The sequence below is a fragment of the Malus sylvestris genome, chromosome 4, assembly GCF_916048215.2.
Source record: "Malus sylvestris chromosome 4, drMalSylv7.2, whole genome shotgun sequence".
Classification (NCBI taxonomy): domain Eukaryota; kingdom Viridiplantae; phylum Streptophyta; class Magnoliopsida; order Rosales; family Rosaceae; genus Malus; species Malus sylvestris.
The window spans coordinates 21,581,901-21,602,481 of record NC_062263.1 but is presented as its reverse complement, the minus strand read 5'-3'; the positions used below and the strand labels follow the sequence as shown (position 1 = coordinate 21,602,481).

At 34.6% G+C, this 20,581-nt stretch overlaps 2 protein-coding genes across 2 annotated transcripts; one reads left to right on the top strand and one right to left on the bottom strand.

Moving 5' to 3' along the window:
• The first annotated feature begins 102 nt into the window (after positions 1-102).
• On the top strand, positions 103-1,299 carry LOC126619872 (uncharacterized). The gene is made up of 2 exons (XM_050288292.1): positions 103-770; positions 1,086-1,299. Exons 1-2 carry the CDS (start codon positions 431-433, stop codon positions 1,100-1,102), a joined length of 357 nt encoding a protein of 118 aa, XP_050144249.1. The 5' UTR covers positions 103-430; the 3' UTR covers positions 1,103-1,299.
• Positions 1,300-3,420: 2,121 nt separating this feature from the next.
• LOC126619581 (uncharacterized) lies at positions 3,421-6,563 on the bottom strand. The gene is made up of 6 exons (XM_050287987.1): positions 6,121-6,563; positions 5,459-5,546; positions 4,682-4,863; positions 4,324-4,384; positions 4,179-4,227; positions 3,421-3,670 (listed from the first exon to the last, which is right to left on the bottom strand). The coding sequence occupies exons 1-5, from the start codon at positions 6,244-6,246 to the stop codon at positions 4,211-4,213; spliced, it is 474 nt and encodes a 157-aa protein (XP_050143944.1). The 5' UTR covers positions 6,247-6,563; the 3' UTR covers positions 3,421-3,670; positions 4,179-4,210.
• Between the last annotated feature and the right edge of the window lie 14,018 nt (positions 6,564-20,581).

Genomic DNA, 20,581 nt, shown 5'->3' with positions numbered 1-20,581 from the left:
TGGGTTTAACCTAGTGTGGTAGTTGGCAACACGTATTCACATACGAAGAGGATGGAACATGGTCGGTAATGGAGCTTTTGGAGAATTGGGGTGAGGTGTCTCAGCAACAAGGGTTTTTGATGATCCTCACTGTCAGTAATCGCTTCATCTCAAAATCTCTAATGATCAAATGCCAGTCTTTTATTGGAGCAAAGTGAAACAGATGTCTCAGACCAATTTCTGTACCCAGAAGTGCTTAAAAATAAGCAATAATTTGGTTCTAGTGCCACTTCCACTAGTAGTGAGTGGATGAATAGAAAACCCACATTTTCTGCTCAGATTCAAGTATAAAAACCCCATCACACACAGATTATTTCATTGCACCATTGTGGAATTGTGAGATATAACTTTTCATTAACTTCAAACTTCTGCATTGTGAACCAACACAAAAATGGCAGCTGCAGTGAAATTTATTTGCGTGTTAGGGTTTCTTGCAGTTTTTAGCATTGCTATGATTGAAAGGGTTGATGGGGCAAGTGCTTGTGGAAAAGCTAGTCCAGACGAAGAGGCCGCCAAGCTTGCTCCTTGTGCAGATGCCGCACAAGATGAAAAGGCTGCTGTTTCCGCTAGTTGCTGTCAGATAGTCAAGAGGATGGGACAAAACACTAGCTGCCTCTGTGCCATCCTGCTTTCTGACGTCGCCAAGAGCTCTGGTGTCAAGCTTGAGGTTGCGATAACCATTCCCAAGCGCTGCAACTTAGCCAACCGCCCAGTCGGTTACAAGTGCGGAGGTAAATTCAAAAATACAGGCATTCTCAATCTGATACATACAGAAAAACTACTAAAACATAAAAAACAACGTTTTTTTTACGTAATTGTCAAACTGTGATTTATTAATAACAACCCAACTTTTTTTTGTGTTGGGAAGTGTTATTGGCACAAAAAAAAATCTCATTCTACGCTCCTCACAAGTGTATTTTTCTTTCCTAATATAGAAAGTTTGGAGTGTAGAATAAGATTGTTTGAGTGCTAGTAACAAATTTTCTTTGTGTTTAATACTATTTTTTACTAATATAATATGACCTAATGCGACGTTAATGTTGCAGGCTATACCCTGCCGTGAATGAAGGTAAGGAAAGGTTGAAGGCTTAGGCCATGGAGTCGTACGTCTGGTTAATATATTTGAAGTAGTTGGCTACTAGTGTGACTAATTAAGTAGGATTACTGCTTTGTAAATTGGCAATAAATTAAAGCTAGTAGCCCGTATCATGTATATGTATCCTTCCTTCTCGTACAATAAAAATATGCAATTTCCCGGAATCCTTGTAACCTGTTTGCTTTGTGCTACACCTAAACATTAAGTTGTCTTGGATTCTATTGATATGTTAACGTAATTTGAATGAGAGAAATCTCGAATGAGAATGATGAGAAATCATGAATCATAATGGTTTCTGATTGTTCAAGTATAAGATAAACTAATTACCTACTTGTTAGTGTTCTGATATCTTAGTTCAGATACGAAATAATTGATTTTTAATGCAAGTACCACTTAATTTTTTTTTATAAATCATATAAACAAACGCATGATAACAATAAACGTTCATTTTCGATAAGTAAACATACCCTTAATGAAATTGGAATTAGTCATAAGCTGCAATGAAAGATTGGATTTGGACAATTGGAGACAAAACATTCATTGTAACGTCAAAATCAGAAGCAACTTCGTAAAAGCGTGGCAGAAGAGTCTTCCTCCACGCCTACAATCTTCTTTAACGACCAGAACTTAATTAACGACCATGGTGAAGGCTATGTCTCACCAGACATCGGATAAGGACTATTCCTTAGGTTTGCTACTTGGATAGGTCGACCCAATCGAAAGCTGGGATAAGAAATCGAAAAGACGGTTTGGAAAGCAGGATAATCCTGGGTTTCATGGGCCACCACCGCCTTTGAAGACTAATTTGTCAGTTTCTTGTATGTTGGCACTAACAAATGGAATCTTAAATTTTGAGGTTAGCTAGGAGAGTGAACGAACTTTTAATCCGACTGAAAATGACTTACGAGGAACAGGTTCATCGTCATTCTTTTTCGATTCAATAATATAATGTTGGGTAAAATTTTTTCTCTATAAGGGGTTTGCATTACTAAAATTAGCCTTCATGCACACGTGTGATGATATTTTTTGAATTACGGTGTGCTATGGACAACTTACACATTTTAAATGTATTTATACGCGTAAATTGACAAAAGAAAAGTCAAATATTTGAAGTAAATGAATAATCTTAGATCATATTAGAAGAAACCTCTCATTAACCAAATAAAGTAGTTGAATCCACATAATAAAATCGGTTTCTATTGAATTTATATTAAGAATAGAGAAAATAATATTTAATAAACAACTGATTGAATCACATTATTGCTTGCCTATTGTGAAGCTAATCCCACTCCCTTCCTCTTAGTGTAGATAATATCGCTTGTTAAAAAAATAAAAGAACAATCATTTGACAACTAATTTAATCATATTATTATCTGCGTGCGAAAGACCTTTTTTATAACCGGCATTACATGCCTCTTAAGATGTTTGAACATGTTTAAAAATAGGGAAAATAATATTTAATGAACAACTTGTTGAATCACATTATTACTAGCCTATGGTAAGGTACTACTTATTTAAAAAAAATGTACAAAAAAAATTAATTATTAAAAACATTGTTAAAATGATGAAAATACCCCTGTCATATTTGATGAATTATTTTTAGTTGCTTGCTTTTGAAGTTTTTTGTTTGAGGAATATTTTTGTTTAAATTTTTTCTTTTGTATAGTTTGTGACACCAAAACACTATTCATTAGGTCCTTGGCTTTATATATAAAAGATAAAGATAATATGACGCTATAGTAATGATTAATCTCTTCCACATAAATTGTTGTATTGTTTTAGTGGATATCCAAATACCCAATTTCTTTTTTACCATTTAAAGCGACGAAGTGAATAAGAGGAATTGGGTGGAGTGAAAGACGGGGTTACTTCTCTTGTCGTACTTATCTTACCATAATGAATTTGAACTACACATTCACACAAGAATCAATCAAATTATCGATTTATATTCAGTTTGATGAAAGAACAACTTTATCATACTTATATTGTTAAGATTAAATGTGAACTAAACACCAACAAAAATCAATCAGACTGGTAGTTCATACACATAATCTGACAAAAGAACATATTTTTAGTGAGGATAACCCTATCATTGAGACTGAGGTGATTTAAAAAACCAGCCACACGTACAACATAGGCTCAGTTTGGGTTCATCCCCGTCGGTAAGATTCTGTCTCAGGTAACAAATTTCATGGACCACAGATGAGTAGATCAGAGACTACAAACTATCCATCCATCCTAAAAGCAACAAATAAGAGAATAGAGATAAGGAGAACCAAATGCAATTAGTAGTACAAACCATTCATTTAACAAAAACTAAAATAACATCCAAATCTTCAACTACATTAGAGTTGAGGTTAATTTCACTAAACCAAACATCCCTTACAGTAACAGAGAGTACATATTTTACAGAGAACCTAAAGAAGGTGCATATATATATATATATATATGTGTGAGTACTGTGTTTTGGGTCTTGAGGAAAACAAACCAGCTGTCCACAACCACCTGCTGCTACCCTATTTCCTTCCTATATATCTGCAAAGCATAGAGGACAACATTGATCAATTTGAAACGAGAAGAACCAAAGTTAAGTTAGAAACTAAATGAACCGTTTGTGATAAAAACCTTTGTATACGTATTAATAAGAGGGAAAAAAAAACTATGGTAAATATGGTAAGATTCTAAAGGAAAATGTCATGATTGACCAATAGGCAAGTTAATAAATGAAATTCACCGAGATCAAAGAAAGGAATAGATAAGGTAAATGTAGACGATGCGCCACCGACAGAACGTGTCTAGATAGTACATACTTAAACGTATGCTTACGTATTCGTCCATAGGTCAAATTAGATATGTAATTAATGGAATGATTGTCGGGGATTTAAATTCTAGATGACGTGCGACTGACAAGAAGTGTCTATATTGTACATACTAAAACGTATGCTTGCGTATTCGTCCATAGGTCAAGTTAGATATTAATTATTAGAATGATTGTTGGAGACTCGGATCGTAGATTCCTAGTAATGTTTCAGAAGTAAAATACCTTGACGAGCATAAGCCTCGGCAAAGGAGCACTTAATAATAGAGGGAACCTGCAGAGATGGATAATTTGGAAGAAGAAACGACGTCAGAAGTTGAGAACAGTACATACAGATTTCTCCAGTAAACAAATGCAGTATAATTTATACCTTGCCACCAGTTTCCTCTACAGGCACTTCCCGAATCATCCTCGGTCCCATCTTTCTTGTACTGAAATAATCAGGAAATAATCCCCCAATTAAGAACAGCCTTAATCTAAATGAAAAGTCCTTAATTATATAGTAATTTTGTACAACTTGCTACATCCCCTGACAAAACATGCCACACAAGATAAAATCTAGCGTGTCACATCCGTGTGTCAATTTCTCTCATCATGTCACTTGTTATGTCCCACCACAAAAGGATACAGACACACAGTACACCCGATGATAAGGCAGAATTTCTACGATTAATCTATTTGTTCTTGGATTATGCATAAAACGTAGCATAACAAAGAAAAACGCTCACCGTAGAGTTATATTCAGGGCTCTGGTTACTCTGGGAGTAAGAATAAATATCTTGGCCACCATAATAGATTGATGAACTGAGATGGCAAGGTTGTTGCACTCTCTGATCCCTATAGATGGAGTTTATTATGTCCTTATTTGATATGCTCTTACTCTCACCTTCGCTCTCTTTAGAGGCACCATCTGCAGCAGCAACAAAACGGTATCCATCCCAATCAAACACTTCCCAAACACACAATTCATACTTTAAAAACCAAGAATTACTTGGTCTGCGATTACAAATAAATTTTTAAAAAAAAAAGGCAACCCAAAGATAAACTATTTTTTTTGCAAAAGAAAATAAGCAAAAGTTTCACTTTAGAATGAGTAGTGCAGAAGGAAAATTCTATTTCCAAGGTAAAGTATGGAGGCCTTTAAAAAGTATAAAGGCAGATTGACTAAATATATATTTCTCTAGAAATCACTTATGCTCACGAGCTTTTTCATTAGAAATTTTTTTCTTAGAAGCACGTCGAAAAAATAAAAATTCAAGTGCTTTCATAATAAATAGAAAGAACTTCCATATACTGTACAACCCAGAAGTACTTTTGGCCAAGGGCCCCTAGTGATGTTCATAAATAATAGGTTAACCCAGTTTATGCCTGGCATGCAGAAAGCAGCAATCTAAACTAAACAGCCAAAAAAAAAAAAAAAAAAAAAATACAAAAATACAAAAATACAAAACTTTGGCCATAACAAAAGAAAAACAACAGATGAAAGGTAGAAAAAGCATGCAAACCTGGCTGATCTCCGGGCGTGAAGTGCAATGGTTCATCCGAGAGCTTTTTCCCAGTGAATTCTGAATGCACAGATTCCCTCCCTAACACCTGAATCAACAACATCACAATTCAGCTCAGAAAATGGTACAGCAGAAAAATAAACAAATATATACACACACTTTACAGAATCTATTAATCTAATAAAAGGGTCAGTCAGGAGGGAGAGGGAGAGAGAGAGAGATTCAAAGAGCAAAAGTTTAGAGGAGAGATAAAGCAAAATCCATTCAAAAGAACAAACAGATACAACTTTTATAATTCTAAACCCTTTCATTAATAAAATAATGTTATCATCCATTCAGAAAACAGATGACAATTGAGGGTTTCCACCTAATTTGGGAGAAAATATAGATAAACCCCACCAAGATTTTACGAGAGAAAGTTGTAAAAACATCCCCAAAACAATGTAAATTGTAAAATGACACAAAGGCGAAGGCTTTAAGCATTCAATGAAAAAACAGAACCCCATTTTCCATTAAACAAAACCCAGCAAGAATTGTCAAAAATTCAAAAATGCAGAGATAAAAACCAAAACCCAATTGAATAATAAGAAAACAATAAGAAAAAAACCATCAAGAATTTCGGAAAATCAGAAAAATAAACAGGGGAATAATAGCAATAATACCAAATCCTTGGAGGGAGGCGCAAATATGGCCCCAAAAATCCCAGGAGAAGCAGATGACTCCTTCGATCCGAAAAGCTCAGAAGTGAAGGATGAAGACGACGACCCAGTTTGCTTTCTTCCCTCCATTTCTCTCTCCCTATAAGAAACCTAAACCTCTCTCGCTCTCTGTTTTATTTATTAGCAGAGTCAAGGTGTATATATAGGGTGATATATGTATAAGTGGGGGGTGTATATAATATATTGAAAAGTAGCACCGTCAAACGAAGCTTAACAAAAAAAGAAAGTTAAAAACCGCAGCAAGATGATTATTATTTTCGTTTTGCTGCGAAACAAAACAGAAGGAAAGCAAGATAGATAGATAGATAGATAGATACAGAGAGAGCAAATAGAATCGGAAAATAAAGGAGAGTGAGGAAAGGGAGAGGCACGTGAAAGATCAAAATTCAAAACCTCTATTCAGTTAAAATACGAAACCGTCGCTCCCACCCATTTTATAAGCCAAAGACGACGCCTACCCTTTTAGAATTTTCCTAAGTATTTTTTTATTTAATTTAATTTTTGGTTTTATTTTTAAATTTTGGAATGATTTGCCAATTAAGAAAAAGATTTTTTTAGTTAAAATGGTGGTTAAAATTGGGATACTTTTTATTTTAGTTCCCGACAATATAAATCGATAAAAGTGATATTGAGTTTGTCCACTTTATTTTTGTCGTTCTATGAAAAATTTGTCAAATGTGAACATTTTGAAGGGTATTTTTGTCAAATTAACCCCTTCACTTAATGATAATTAATAGTGCTAATTTTTAGATTATTTTAGCTAAAATACCAAAATATTATTTGTATTTTTTCCTCTCTCCTTGCACCTCGCTTCATTTGGAGCAATACTTCGGCATTTTCTAAAGCACTTTCACGTAATATTATTATACTTATATTTCAACATATTAAATGATACATCACATGGCTACGTTCTTCATGCTCATAATCGTAAATATTTCTTCTCTTTTTTTATTTATAAAAGATATTCTACATTTCAGTGAACATGGACAATCTATTGCAATGGTATAGGAATTGACCTGGGCCGAGCCGAGACAACTAGGATTGAAATCAATACAAGTGAGTGAGGATCCTGGTTGGATCCTCTTTATGAGGATCTTAGAAATCTTTCAATTACATCTGTTCATCGTATATTGTACGGTCAGTTTTTGTTAGGTACTGTTTATATTCAATTTTAAATAAATTAATTTACAATAATTTCTGATTACACGATGTACGATGAGCGGATGTGATTTGAAGATTTCTGAGATGTCACATCCCGGCCCAGGACGGACCACTTCTCGAGCCCGATCCACCACCGTAGCACGATATTGTCAGCTTTGGGCCCCGACCACGCCCTCACGGTTTTGTTTCTGGTAACTCACGAGCAACTTCTCAGTGGGTCACTCATCATGGGAGTGCTCTCGCGCGCTACTCGCTTAACTTCGGAGTTCCGATGGAACTCGAAGCCAGTGAGCTCCCAAAAAGCCTCGTGCTAGGTAAGGATGAGAATATACATTTAAGAATCACTCCCTTGGGTGATGTGGGATGTTACATGAGATCCAAAAAAGATCTAGCGAGAATCCTCACTAAATACAAGTATAATACGTCATGATTACTCCTGTAAACTAAACATGGAATTTTCACTTATAATAGAGAAAAACAACACTAGACAATAATATTAGTCGGTTGGTTTTATCTAATTTTATTTTGTGCTTTTCTATTGTTTCTCTCTTCATCCTCCAACCTGTCAAGAGAAGTTACAGATTTGCGCCAAGTGGTCAGGGTGACGTCGTTGTGAAGAGAAATGTTAGCATACGAGTGTAGGGCACACCGTTAAATACATCAAGTGTAATTATATAATTAGTTAAAAATTTAAAATAAAAAATTAATAATTGTATTATAACACATAATGTATTGAATCGTGTTTTCAATAGATTGAAATTTTTTTTATCGTTGTGAGCCATTCAAATAAATCCCAACCTTTTACTGCCTCGAATACCCTGTGGATAGTAACAACGCTAGCCAAACCAGACCCATATTTGACTTTTTGCAACGTACTCTTTTAGGCTTGTTTTGGACAATAAATAGGGTTAAGGGTAGGGTGCATAAAGAAAATGAGACAGCCACCTTATCTTTTTATCTTGTCGGACCAAACATAGATGGGTCTTCTTCTCCCCTCCCCTGTTTTTTGTAAGCTTGGATTTGGAGTTTGGAAGTTGGAAGTTATAGAACACTGTATACCATGATGAGTATTTGAACAAGAGGATTGCTAGGAATTTTCTCATTTGTATATTTTCATTTTACTTTCTTACTCTTTTTCTTACCATGAAATGTTGTTTGTTGATCAAAACTATCTATTTATGCACAAAAAATAACTAAATCTGAAATATTTTACTCATATGATGATTATCTAATAAATACACGAACCATCTTTCTAGACATGGATCCTCTCCGGATCCATTAGTCCTAATCCACCAAATTCCGTAATATGGGCTATTGAAATTTGATCAAACGGTTACAAACAGGGGTCCACTTTAAAAGTTATAATAACTTTAGCTGTTTGATCAAATTTCAATAGCCCCGGATTATAGGATTTGGTGGATTAGGACCAATGAATCTGGAGAGGATCCATGTCCCATCTTTTTCAAGTAAACTCATAAATTTGACAACGTTAATCAAACAATTAAACGATTTCTTATTTGGTTGTTTTTTACAAAGGTTGATCTTTAAAGGGCCATCTAGATAGTAGTCGGTTCTGATCATCAACAACATTGCAAGATGAGAAAGAGATTTGAGAAGATGGAACGAGAAAGTTCAAATGAGAAAGGTGCTAGCATCTCTCTTTGAAGAACATGATAAAAGAGTTGGTTTTTCTTGTTAGGCAATCTATTGTACTATGTTGCCTAAGCCACTCACTACTGAATTTAGGATTTTGTACCCTATACGGTCATTGTTTTAAGTTAAATAATAGTAATTTCATTCTTAATTATGGCAAAAAAAAGTCATTATGACGAGGTTATTTAGACATTTGATCAAGCACATGGCACATGCCAAGAACTGTACGTATGGCTTGATGAGGTTAGCCGAGCGGTGTGCACAAGGTCTACCGACCCCTGCCAAGAGATGGCACAATTTGCCGATACATGATTTTGTCTAGCATTTAGTGGCACCATGAGGTCATACTCAACAAATACTAGTTGATAAAAGCAAAACCGAACGAGCTCTAAATATTGCTAATATGAGTGATCTGGAGGTGAAATATAAACAATAAAATGTACATTACATCTTGTTGTAAGAAAAAATATATTCAATCTTTGTGATTCGTTCTGTCGGATAAGAAAGTTTGCATATACAGTCATCGACATCAGTAATACTAATACAAGATATGTTTGAAGAAAGTATTAGTGTTTAATAATTAACATCCACTATTAGTGTTTAATAATGGTTTGATATGTAAGTAGTGGAGTTGAGTTGATTAGAAATCTGATGATGGGACGAGGGGCCACGAGCACCCCACAAGGAGCGAGTGAGGACATCACAAGTCGAGGAATGAGAGATGGGACATGGCAGGAGGTCCAGTCGGCGTCGTCATCGTCGTCGATCGCGTTGTGTACAACCGAGGGTCGCCGCATGATGTACGTGTGTTCAATTTTAGGCCACATGGATTGTCACCTTTCTATACAAATGAATCATTCACTCTTTCATTCGTTTATTCTTTCACAATATCATTCACTCGTTTTTTTCACTTGGCAATTTGTGGGTAGACCACACAAACCGAGTAACTTCCTTTTTTAATAAGGAAAATTAATGAAAAGGGTTTGAAAACTTTGAGTTTTAATGATAAGGACAAAATAAAGGGTAAATTGAATAGTATCAGGATTGACTTTTTAGTATAAAAATATGGTTTTTCGTTAAAGTGAACAGTATCGGATGCTTTTCATTAAAGTTCCCTTTTTAATATTCATGATCTCTTTCTCTCTCTTTTTCGTCGGTAAGAAAACCAAAATTACAGAAGAATTTGATTTTCACTCACTTTTGTCTTTCTCTGTACACACTAATTCAAAAGGAACTTTAACGAAAGCACTCGGTACTGTTCATTTTAACGAAAAATCACATTTTTACACTAAAAAGTCAATCTTGGTACTATTCACTTTACCTTTTATTTTGTCCTTATCATTAAAACTCGAAGTTTTCAAATCCTTTTCATTAGTTTTCCTTAATTCAAAGACGCACATAAGAAGAAAGAGTACATCAAAATCAATTTTCATACAAATATGTATTATGGGGGAATTTGAACTTAAATGCAAGTGGAAAGAACACTATTATAGTCCACTTAGGGCTCGTTGAAAAATGCTTTTAAAATGATTAAATATTGAATTCAAAAATATTTTTCATAAAAATCGCTTTTAATCATTTTAAAAGCAGTTCTACTGAACCCTTAAACCTTTGGATTCTACGCTTCATCATTACCAAAAATAAAACATCATTATTGAAGACATAACACAACATTCACTTTTCACAAATGAGTTGCATTTGCAAAAGCGTTTCTAGTACACTCAAGAACCTCACGCCCATCCATCCTCCCTTTTATTTTTATGTTAACAAAAAAATTACACAGATTAACCAATTAAAAGCGGGGGACGTAGACCAAACCCGCAAAAAGAGACAATCATAAAAAATAAAAAGATGAAATGAAATGTTACGAGGATGGGCAGAGACAATAAAAATTGAAATCGTGGACCATTAATGATAAGCATAACTACCTACCAAATAGAGGTTCAAGTATGCAATCTAATTACCTTGTCGATAATTATGGATACAAATAAAAGCACTTGGATTGTCTGCTCTCCTCATCTCATATCATTTTCATGCTCTCTTATTTCTGTGGTCACGGTTAAGTCACGTCAACATTTTATATTCTTATTGTTTTTTGCCTTATTATTTCTATAAAAAATCAATATAAAATGTTAACGTAATTTAACCGTGACCATAAAATATATGAGGGCATTGAAAGGGCATGGGATGGGGAAGGCAGACAATCCAGGTTCCAAATAAAATGCATAAAAAAAGACGCCATAAACAATTATTCCAATCCACTATAAGAAATCAAGGAATCGCAGTAGATGCGTTGAAAAGTATTGAATTACTAATGTGGATTTTGTTTCAGTACAATTGTATTTTGAGTTCCTAACCAAGCTACACGAACAATTTTAGTAAAAACTCCAGCCCCTCTCTTATCTCTCCTCCTCTTAGGAAACCTTGAATATGCAAAATTCATAGCCACTGGCCTTTTGCTCCGGTTTAGGGCTGGTGGCAGCCCCTCTCCTTCTTTAAGCCTTCTTCCTTCATCTTCTCATGAATTGCAGCATATCTATTTTTCATTTCTTCGTCAATAATGCCTCTTTGACAAGGTTTATTAATTTGTGAGTTTCTGTAGTGAGCATTTTAATTTTGTTTGGCATGTCATCAGTTTGTTACAAATGGAATCTTTGCTAATGGTGCTGAGCACAAAATTGTTATGGACTCTAGTTGGTTCATTGTTAGCTTCTTGTGTCGGCGCTGCTCATTGTCATATAGTGTCTCCTGTTCATTGTTTTGTAGGTTTCGTACGTAAAATTTCTCAGATGTCATCTATCTCAATTATATGAGTTAGGTGTAGATGATTTCAAGACTTAGATATGTTTCTTTGCTTATTCTCATGCATTCTCACCCTCAAACCCATCAGTACGAGGACAACTAGTTTGATTAAGTTGACATTGTATATTTTGTTGAAGTCTATTTAGATTGTGTACCTATTGAATGTTATCATCATGAGTGTCATCTTTGATATTTATATCAGTACGTAATTTTATGGTATAAGTTAGAAAACCACTATCCTTTGGATTATTATTTTTTTTTTAAAATTGGCAGGTTCAAAAAGATTTAAAAAAAAATTCATTTAACATTTCTTTCAACAAAAATCATTCAGTACGTATATTTAGTGATAGTTACCCTATTTTTTTAGGAAAAAAAGAGGATGAGTAAGATTTGGTTGTGACAAATTACGTGTGGAAAATTCTTAATAATTTACCATGCAGGAATCCGCTTAAGTTTCACACAAAATCTTAGGTAAAGTTCATTGAATCCATCCAACCATGAGACAAATATGTTTCTATCAAAAGAAAAAAAAATGAGAAGAATATGTTAATCATAATTATTAGTTTATTACACACGTAATGCAATAAAAGAAACTAAACCTAAATTAGGAAGGTTATCCAGACCCAAATCTAATCCATATGACCTGAGTTTATAAGATTATGACTTGAGTTTGTGGCTGATGACCACCAACACAAAAAAAATTGAAGGAAACAAGTATTGTAAATTAATTTTCAAATCTAAATCACTTTTGATATAATGTAAAGTATTTGCAGGATGGTATCACAGTTTAAGAAAAAGATCATGCCTGTACACTTTGGTGCGAATTTGATCTCTACCAATCTTTTTCCTCAACAACTAAGAATTAACCCACTAATGCCATTATTTGTAAAAAAATGTATTTCTTGAATCCGGATGTTTTATACATCAGAATTTTTAGCCGTTAAATCTTTAGTTAGTTCATTGATCAAGATCTCACAGTTAAAATTCTTATTATATAGATACACTAAAATACAGCAAAATTTGAGAGCTATTATTGGCACACAAAAAAATCACTCATATCAAGGAAGTGTGTTTTTCTTTTTATATTTCCATATGTTTAGTGCAACATAAATCTTTACAAGTGCCAATAATGATAACCTAGATTTATGTTACTAAATAATCAACTTGAAAGTTTGTATTATAGTTAGGCGATTTTGTAGGAAAACCTAAAATTTCAAATAATAGCTACATCTTTTATGGCTTTAGACCAACTCCAACCCTGAGCTATTTGCCAAAATTTCCCCCAAAATTTCCCCCTAAACACCACCCAACCCAAGCTAAAACATTGAGCTAACAGTCAAATACTAAAGTTGGGCCAAATTCCCCCCAAACACGCGTGGACTCGCCTGATTTTGGGCCAGTCTCGCCCCGGTCACTCGCGGATGCGCCCCACGTGGGCTGGTTGCCATCACGTCCCAACAGCATGGGACCCCAGCGTCAGGGCCACGTCGCCCACTTGCCCAAGCCCAACGGCTCTTTTCCGCATCTGACGGCCATCTTTTAAGGATCGTTGGTTGATCCAACGGTCCAGATTCAAATTTCATTTTTAAAAAATATGTTATTTTAAAATACATTGAATCCAACGGTTGAGATTGAATATACTCAAATTTAACGGTAAAAAAAAAAAGATCTAACGGCCCAAATTAAAATCCAACGGCTAAAATAATTAAATAAATTTATTTAACATAAAATTTACCCAAAAACTCTATAAATACCTATGTATTTGTTCAAACATCCACACAAAACTCAATAAATACTTATGTGCTTTATTAATTAAGTTTATTAATTGTTGTTTGTATTAAGTTTATGTTGTTTATTATGTGGTTTATGTACTTTATTAAATTTATGTCTTATTAATTAAGGTTGGTGAAAGTTGAAAGCTTGTTTTGTGAAAAATTTAATGATTTTTCAATATTTATCAGAATTTAAATTTTTTTAGATTAAAATGTTTATAAAATTAATTTACAATAGTCTACATATTTATTTTATTTTTTTTAAAATTGATTTAAGAAAAAAATTAGCCTAAGTTCATTATTTAATAATTCCGGACTAAAATTTTAGGCCAGAAGGGTTTGAGCAGAAAAGATGTTTCTGGGCTAAAAAATTTGGCTTTTAGCCCAAGGGTTGGAGATGATCTTAAGGGTTGGAGGAGGGAAAAAAGTCCCAACTAATTTCATATAGTTGCACGGAAAAAGTCCCAACTTCCCTTTTGTTTGTTTCCTTCAGTATTTTCTCTTGGCGCCTTTAGTCAAGCAAATTACTTTGCCCATATGACTTCTTTGCATATGATCACATCAGCGCCTAATATTTTCTTTTTCGTAACGATCGCGTAAGCCTCTCGTGTATCTCATTGATTTTTTTATAAATTAAATGTACATACAATCTTCTGTAAAACACACATACAGTTCATACTATAGTCACTAGTATATGCCTAACATACAAAGTGTGTGAAATTTTTTATTTTTGTTTTTAAACTTGAAGGAGAGAGGAAGAGAGTGAAAAAGAACTTCGGAATTGGGAAAGAAGGAGAGAGGTTTTTGGGAAAGAACTTCTGCTTAAATCCATCACAAGGGAAGTATATGGATAATGTAATATAGCCTTTTGTAATCATTTAGGGTTAGAGATTCGAACTTCGAACATCTTGTAATTCGGAAAGAAATTTATCATTATACCAGTTGATTAATGTTGTTATAATAGAAATGGCATTTTGGCACGGTACTACGGAACACGGTCTAATGATATTTTCGTTCTTTACGTATTTTATTTGTAGTAGAAAGTCTTAGATTTAACTCTGATAACTGCTGTTTTAACTTTTGTGATCTCAAACAAGATCTCAAACAATATCTAATAGAGGTCCACAGATTTAATCAAAGCCTATGTGAGCTGCATAAACATGCAATCAGTGATCATAAGAGATGTGGATAAGATTGTAACACCGACATCTGATTACGAGGAGAACAATCGTAAAACGGCATGGCTATCAGCCAATCAGCCAATCAGATGAGCCTGTACCGTCTCATGGATAAGAACAGAAGAAAAAAGGAGAGAAAAAGTAACTGCAAAAATTCAAAAGAGCCACGTTAAGAACATGAATTCATTTACCCCACATAAGAAGCTCTCTTGCTATAACGTATACGTCCCTGCAAGGGTCGCGTGTTGCGTGTTCTAAAGTAGGGTCCTAATTTTGGATTTGTCTCCACCCTCCAATTCTTTCTTTTCTTGCATGCCATCTATGAGAATGTGAAGATAAAGTCTCATATCGGTGAGAGACTAAATCATGCAAGAGATTATAAGAGATTAGGTTACTTCCTATATTATCAATTGTTTTATGGTGGAATTCAATTTTTTTTTATAGTATCAGAGCAAATTGGCCCACTGTAAAGTTTAATAGCCACACAGGCTCCATGTTACCTCCTTTATATTGTCCATATATTGTACTTTAAGATTGCCACACGTAAGAGAGCGTGTGAGAATGTGAAGAAAAATTTCACATTGGTGAGGGAACAAAGGCTTATAAGAGGTTGAGCTACTCTCCATAATATCAGTTGGTTTTATGCTAGAACCCTTATTTTCTTTAGTAAGTATTGTAGCCAATTTTTAAAGAACATTCAAATTCAATGTACCGAAGTGGAGTCATCGATGACATAATATATGGAAGAAATATGGAGAGTAGTTTAACCTCTTATAATTCCTTTCATGGCTTGACTCCTCACCAACGTGGAACTTTGTCCTCACACCCTCTCAGATGTGGCAAATTTGGTGATATGGGGAGTAGCCTAACCTCTTATAAACCCTTGCACAGTTTGGTCCCTTACCGATGTAGGACTGTGTCCCCACATTCTCACACACAGTGTTCTAAAAATCGGCCTAGGCGGTGAAGGCCCACTGCAATTTAGGACAAATCGTTTTGAAAAATTGGTCTGGAGCTAAGTGGCTGCCTAGGTGGTCCTAAGCGGCACCTAGGTGGGCTACGCGGTCCTAGGCGACGGGCTAGGCGGCACCTAGGTGGTTTGGTTTTTATTTTTTTTATATTATTAATTGTGTGCTTTTTTCTTTTTTAGTTTCATGGTGGTATACTTATGGAAATGGTGTACCTAATTTGCAAAGGATGGATTGACTACAAGTTCATCCAATTGTAAATGAATTGGAGCACTTTTGAGGGGATACATACAAAGAAAAGAAATAAACTAGATACAACAAGGTTAAATAATTTAATCAATGTCCAATCCAGTTCAAGGATCATGAACAAGAAGAATTTAGTTTATCATCCAAGTATACTCCTCATTATGATTATATGCTTATTGTTTTTTAAATATTGAACTTGTTGTATTGGTGTACTTTGTGTATTCTTCTACTTCAATTTTTGCATTTTATCATTCTTTTATTATCCATACAAGTATATATATTTTTAAGTGTAAATAGGCACTTATTTACAAGATATATATTAAATTTACATAAATCCGTCTAGGACGCCTAGGCACCCGCCTTAGCTGCCTAGGCCCCATCTAGCTGCCTGGGCACTAGGCCCCTGCCCATTGCTTGACTAGCGCCTAGTGTTTTTTAGAACCTTGCTCACATGTTCTCTAACGTGTGGCGAATTTTAAAGCCAAACACGTGAACAGCACAAACAGGGTGACATTGTGCAAGTGTGGCCATTGGGCTTCACACGTGGGTCAACCTACTTTGATACTACGGAGAAAGTTGGGGTTTCACCATAAAACAATTGACGATATAGGAAGTAGTACAACCTCTTATACATCCCTACATGATTTGGTCCCTCATCAATGTGGGACTTTGTCCTCATCACATTCTCACATTGACAATCACTTAATATTATCCTTATCTCACAATTAGATGTGTTGTAAGGACATTTAAAAAGCATTTAACCATCATCTGGTGATAGTATTAAGTACTTATAAATATTGTAGCCAAACCGTTTTTTAAAGGGTGAAGTGCTAATTTAGTCCATGAACTATCACCTTAGTGAAAATTAGGTCTTTGAATTATTTTTTTGATAAAATAAGTCCCTTAAATTCATTAAAAATTGCTAATTTCATCCATACTATTATATTCAAAGCTATTATATTCAATTTTTTGTCAACTTAAGTCACTTAACACACTTTAGAGTGTAAAACTGTCATTTTCTCGCCTATAAGCCCTTAACATTTCATATAGGTTGCAAATCTAACGTCTAATTTACCTTCCAAAGTTAACTTCATACACTATTTTTTTATGTAAAAGTACCAATCTACTATCGAATGTGTATCACATGTAAGTAACATGACTTAAATGATGGAAAATTGAATATAGTAGTTTCAAATATAATATTAGGGATGTAATTGGTAGATTTTTATAATTCAATGACTGTTTTTTCTAAAAAAATTGTTTAGGAACCTAATTTTTACTAAGTTAATAATTCAGAGACTAAATTGGTAATTCATTTGTTTTTTTAAATACTGTTTAGTTCAATATATAATAAAGTACCAGTAGCCAGACACTAATTTTTGCGATCAATGCAGCAAAATTTTCTTAAAAAACCTCTCAATTAAAAATGGTTGAAGAAATATTCCCCAAACGAACATGTATTGCCAAAGGAGTTATCATTATAATCCTTCTTTCCTCACTCGGCTAAAAATAAAATAAAAATCATGAGCTCCCTATCAGGTGTCACGTTCACTGCGTTATTCATGTTCCTAGCCCTTGAACACGTCACACTTCAATTACAAACTTTGTATGGAAATTTTTGTCATCTGTCCTGCACTAAACTACAAGTCCTTTTTGTTTCTTGATCAAATGAAGCAAGGCGTAAGGCACTATTTGCAGTCGTGCTTTTATGATATTTTGCCACGATTAGAAGCAAGTGTGCAAAATTGAAACTGGTGGGGGACGTGGGCCTTGTTATTGTTTTGGACTAAACCACTTAATCTGATCTTATTCTAATTGGGCCTTCAAGAACAGCACGCATAACGTATTTAAAGGTTTAAATAATCAATTTTCAGTATGTAATCAATATTTTATTTCATCATATGTCGTTAATATTTTACGATTAGTTTAGTAATTGAGTTTAAAATGATCATTTTAATCAACTTCTCGAAAAAGGAAAATGTATTCGGACACCAGTTTTCCTTGACAATCAACTAAGCTTTAGTTTATGAGTAATTATGGTTTCTTCTCATAGTTGCATTTGTTTTGACTTGTGAATTAACCGATTCATGGATCACTTTTTTTTATTAAACGTCACCTTTTCTTTTAATCTATTTCATTTCAAAGGTAAGACATTGTCTTACTTAGTTCAATGAGGCATTGCATTGTGTTTACAACAACAACAAAGCTTTACTCTACCAAGTGGGGTCATCTCTATAAATCATAGCATGTTATTGCGCTCAGTTTTGTTACAAGTCTTTCATTGGCTACAAGTACTTCATGTCTTTTTAGATTCTCTTACCAAGTCTTGCATTAGCTCCAAGTACTCCATATGTTTTTAGAGTCTTTTTCCAATACTTCATAGGTCTTCCTCTACCCCTTTTGCCCTGAGCCTCTGTCCGATAGTCACATATTCTAACCAGAGCATCTATACGTCTTCGGTTCATGTGTCCAAACTCTCATCTTATCTTCAAGTGTGGCTACTCCTAGTTGACCTCAGATATCCTCGTTCTTAATCTTGTCCCTTCTAGTATGCCCACACATCTAACGAAGCATTCTCATATCCATTACACTTTTTTTTTTTTATGTGTTGATGCTTGACCACCCAATATTCTACACACTTGATGCACTTTTCCACTATATTCATCCAAGAAGTATTTTATGGTTGAGATCTTTATCCTTCTCTGTTATTTTGCAAGACAGGTCCAAGATAGCGAAAGCATTCGCTCTTTGGTACTTCATGATCTCCAATCCTAACCCCCATCTCATTTAAACCCATGTTCCCACTGTAGTCGCACTTCATATACTTTGTCTTTGACCTGTTGGGAACAAATCCCACATTGATGAGAAGAGAGACCTTGCATGTGCTTATAAGTAGTTAGGCTACTCCTCATATTGTCAATTGGTTTTATGGTGGAACCTTAACTTTCTTCATGGTATTAGAGCATGTTGTCGCACATGTGAAGCTCAACAGCCGCACATGTTCCATGTCACCGGAGTTGTGTTGTCAATATGGGGAGTAACCAACTACTTATAGCACATGCAAGGTCCCTCCTCTCCAATGTGGGATTCATTATCAACACGTCTCCCTCATGTGTAGTGAATTTTCAAAGCCTAACAAGTGTACAACACAAATCGGGTGACGTAGAGCACGTGTAGCAGTTGGGGTTCACATGTTGGACAACCTGCTCTGATACTATAAAGAAAGTTGAGGTTCCACCATAAAACCAATGGTTATATGAGGAGTAGCTCAACTACTTATAAGTACGTGTAAGGTCCATCCTCTCATTAATGTGGAATTTATTCTCAACACGACCTACTTAGGCAAAGACTCTAGAAAAAGTAGCAACATGAAAATGGCGACAATATTATACATAAACACATTCTTAGATAGAGTTTTCATAACTGAAAATGGCGACAATATTATACATAAACACATTCTTAGATAGAGTTTTCATAACAAATTGATTTTATTTTATGATAGAAATTCAAATCAATATATCAAATCGCATTATACATCGACAATATTCTTGATATTTCTTCAAATTTTTAAGTGAGCATTGATATTTGATATAGTAAGATTTTCTTCTGGATACATCGGTTTAACAAGTTTTTTTTTTTTTTTTCCCAAACATTGGTCTAACAAGTTAGTGAGGTTGAATGTGGGTAGAGAAATGAGCTAGAAATGAACGAGAAGTATTGATTTAACTATGAACTTATGTTAAGTGGTCATTTACAGCAGTGATGGAAATGAGTTGTGCCTTTCTATGACAGCATGGGTTCGAATCTAAAACTATGAACTTATGGAAGGAGAATGAGTAAGGGCTTTGACGTTTATGTTTTATTATTCAACATAAGAAACAAAAAATTTTAATTTGGGACCTTTTCTCTATACTGATTTTAATTGCGACCTTACGTCCATATCAAGAGTTTTTTCTTTCATTTTATGTGAGCTGGGGTTGGGTATGGTCTAACAAGCCCATAATGCAACTAGCCTGACACTATAAATTTAGTGAATGTATTGGCTATTGATCAAGAAATATTCTCAAATTCGCGCCTAAAACACGTGCACACACAAACTTTAGTTAATTAGAAACTTAGAAAGCTTGCAGGCTAATTATGTCTATAAGCCAATGAGATGCATGTCTCCAGATCTTAGTCATGCATAAGAATAGAAGAAAGGAGAAAATGTACTGCAGAAATTCCAAATCCCCAGGTTAAGGAGAAATTCTCTCTTGTATTCAATTTGTAGCTTTAAGGATATCAACGGTCTGGTAAATGTTTACCATGTGTTCAAAAAGTAAACAATTGATCGATATATGCTTCTCATGTGACGTGTTTGGTTGAATGAGAGTATCTCTCCACGTTAAAAAAATAAATTCATTACCCAACGTATAAGACACCAACCTAACTTAATAGATCATAATGAGGGTCGCGTGTTGTAAAGTAGCTAGGGTCCAATTTTGGGATCTGGCTCCTCCCTCCGCTTCCTTCATGTTTTTGCATGGTTTCTGGTGTCTTTTGTGTTTCACTTATTTTGCATAACACATCCTCGTCCCATGCATCAAATACTCATGAATAAATATTAGTTTAGGCTTTTAAGCTA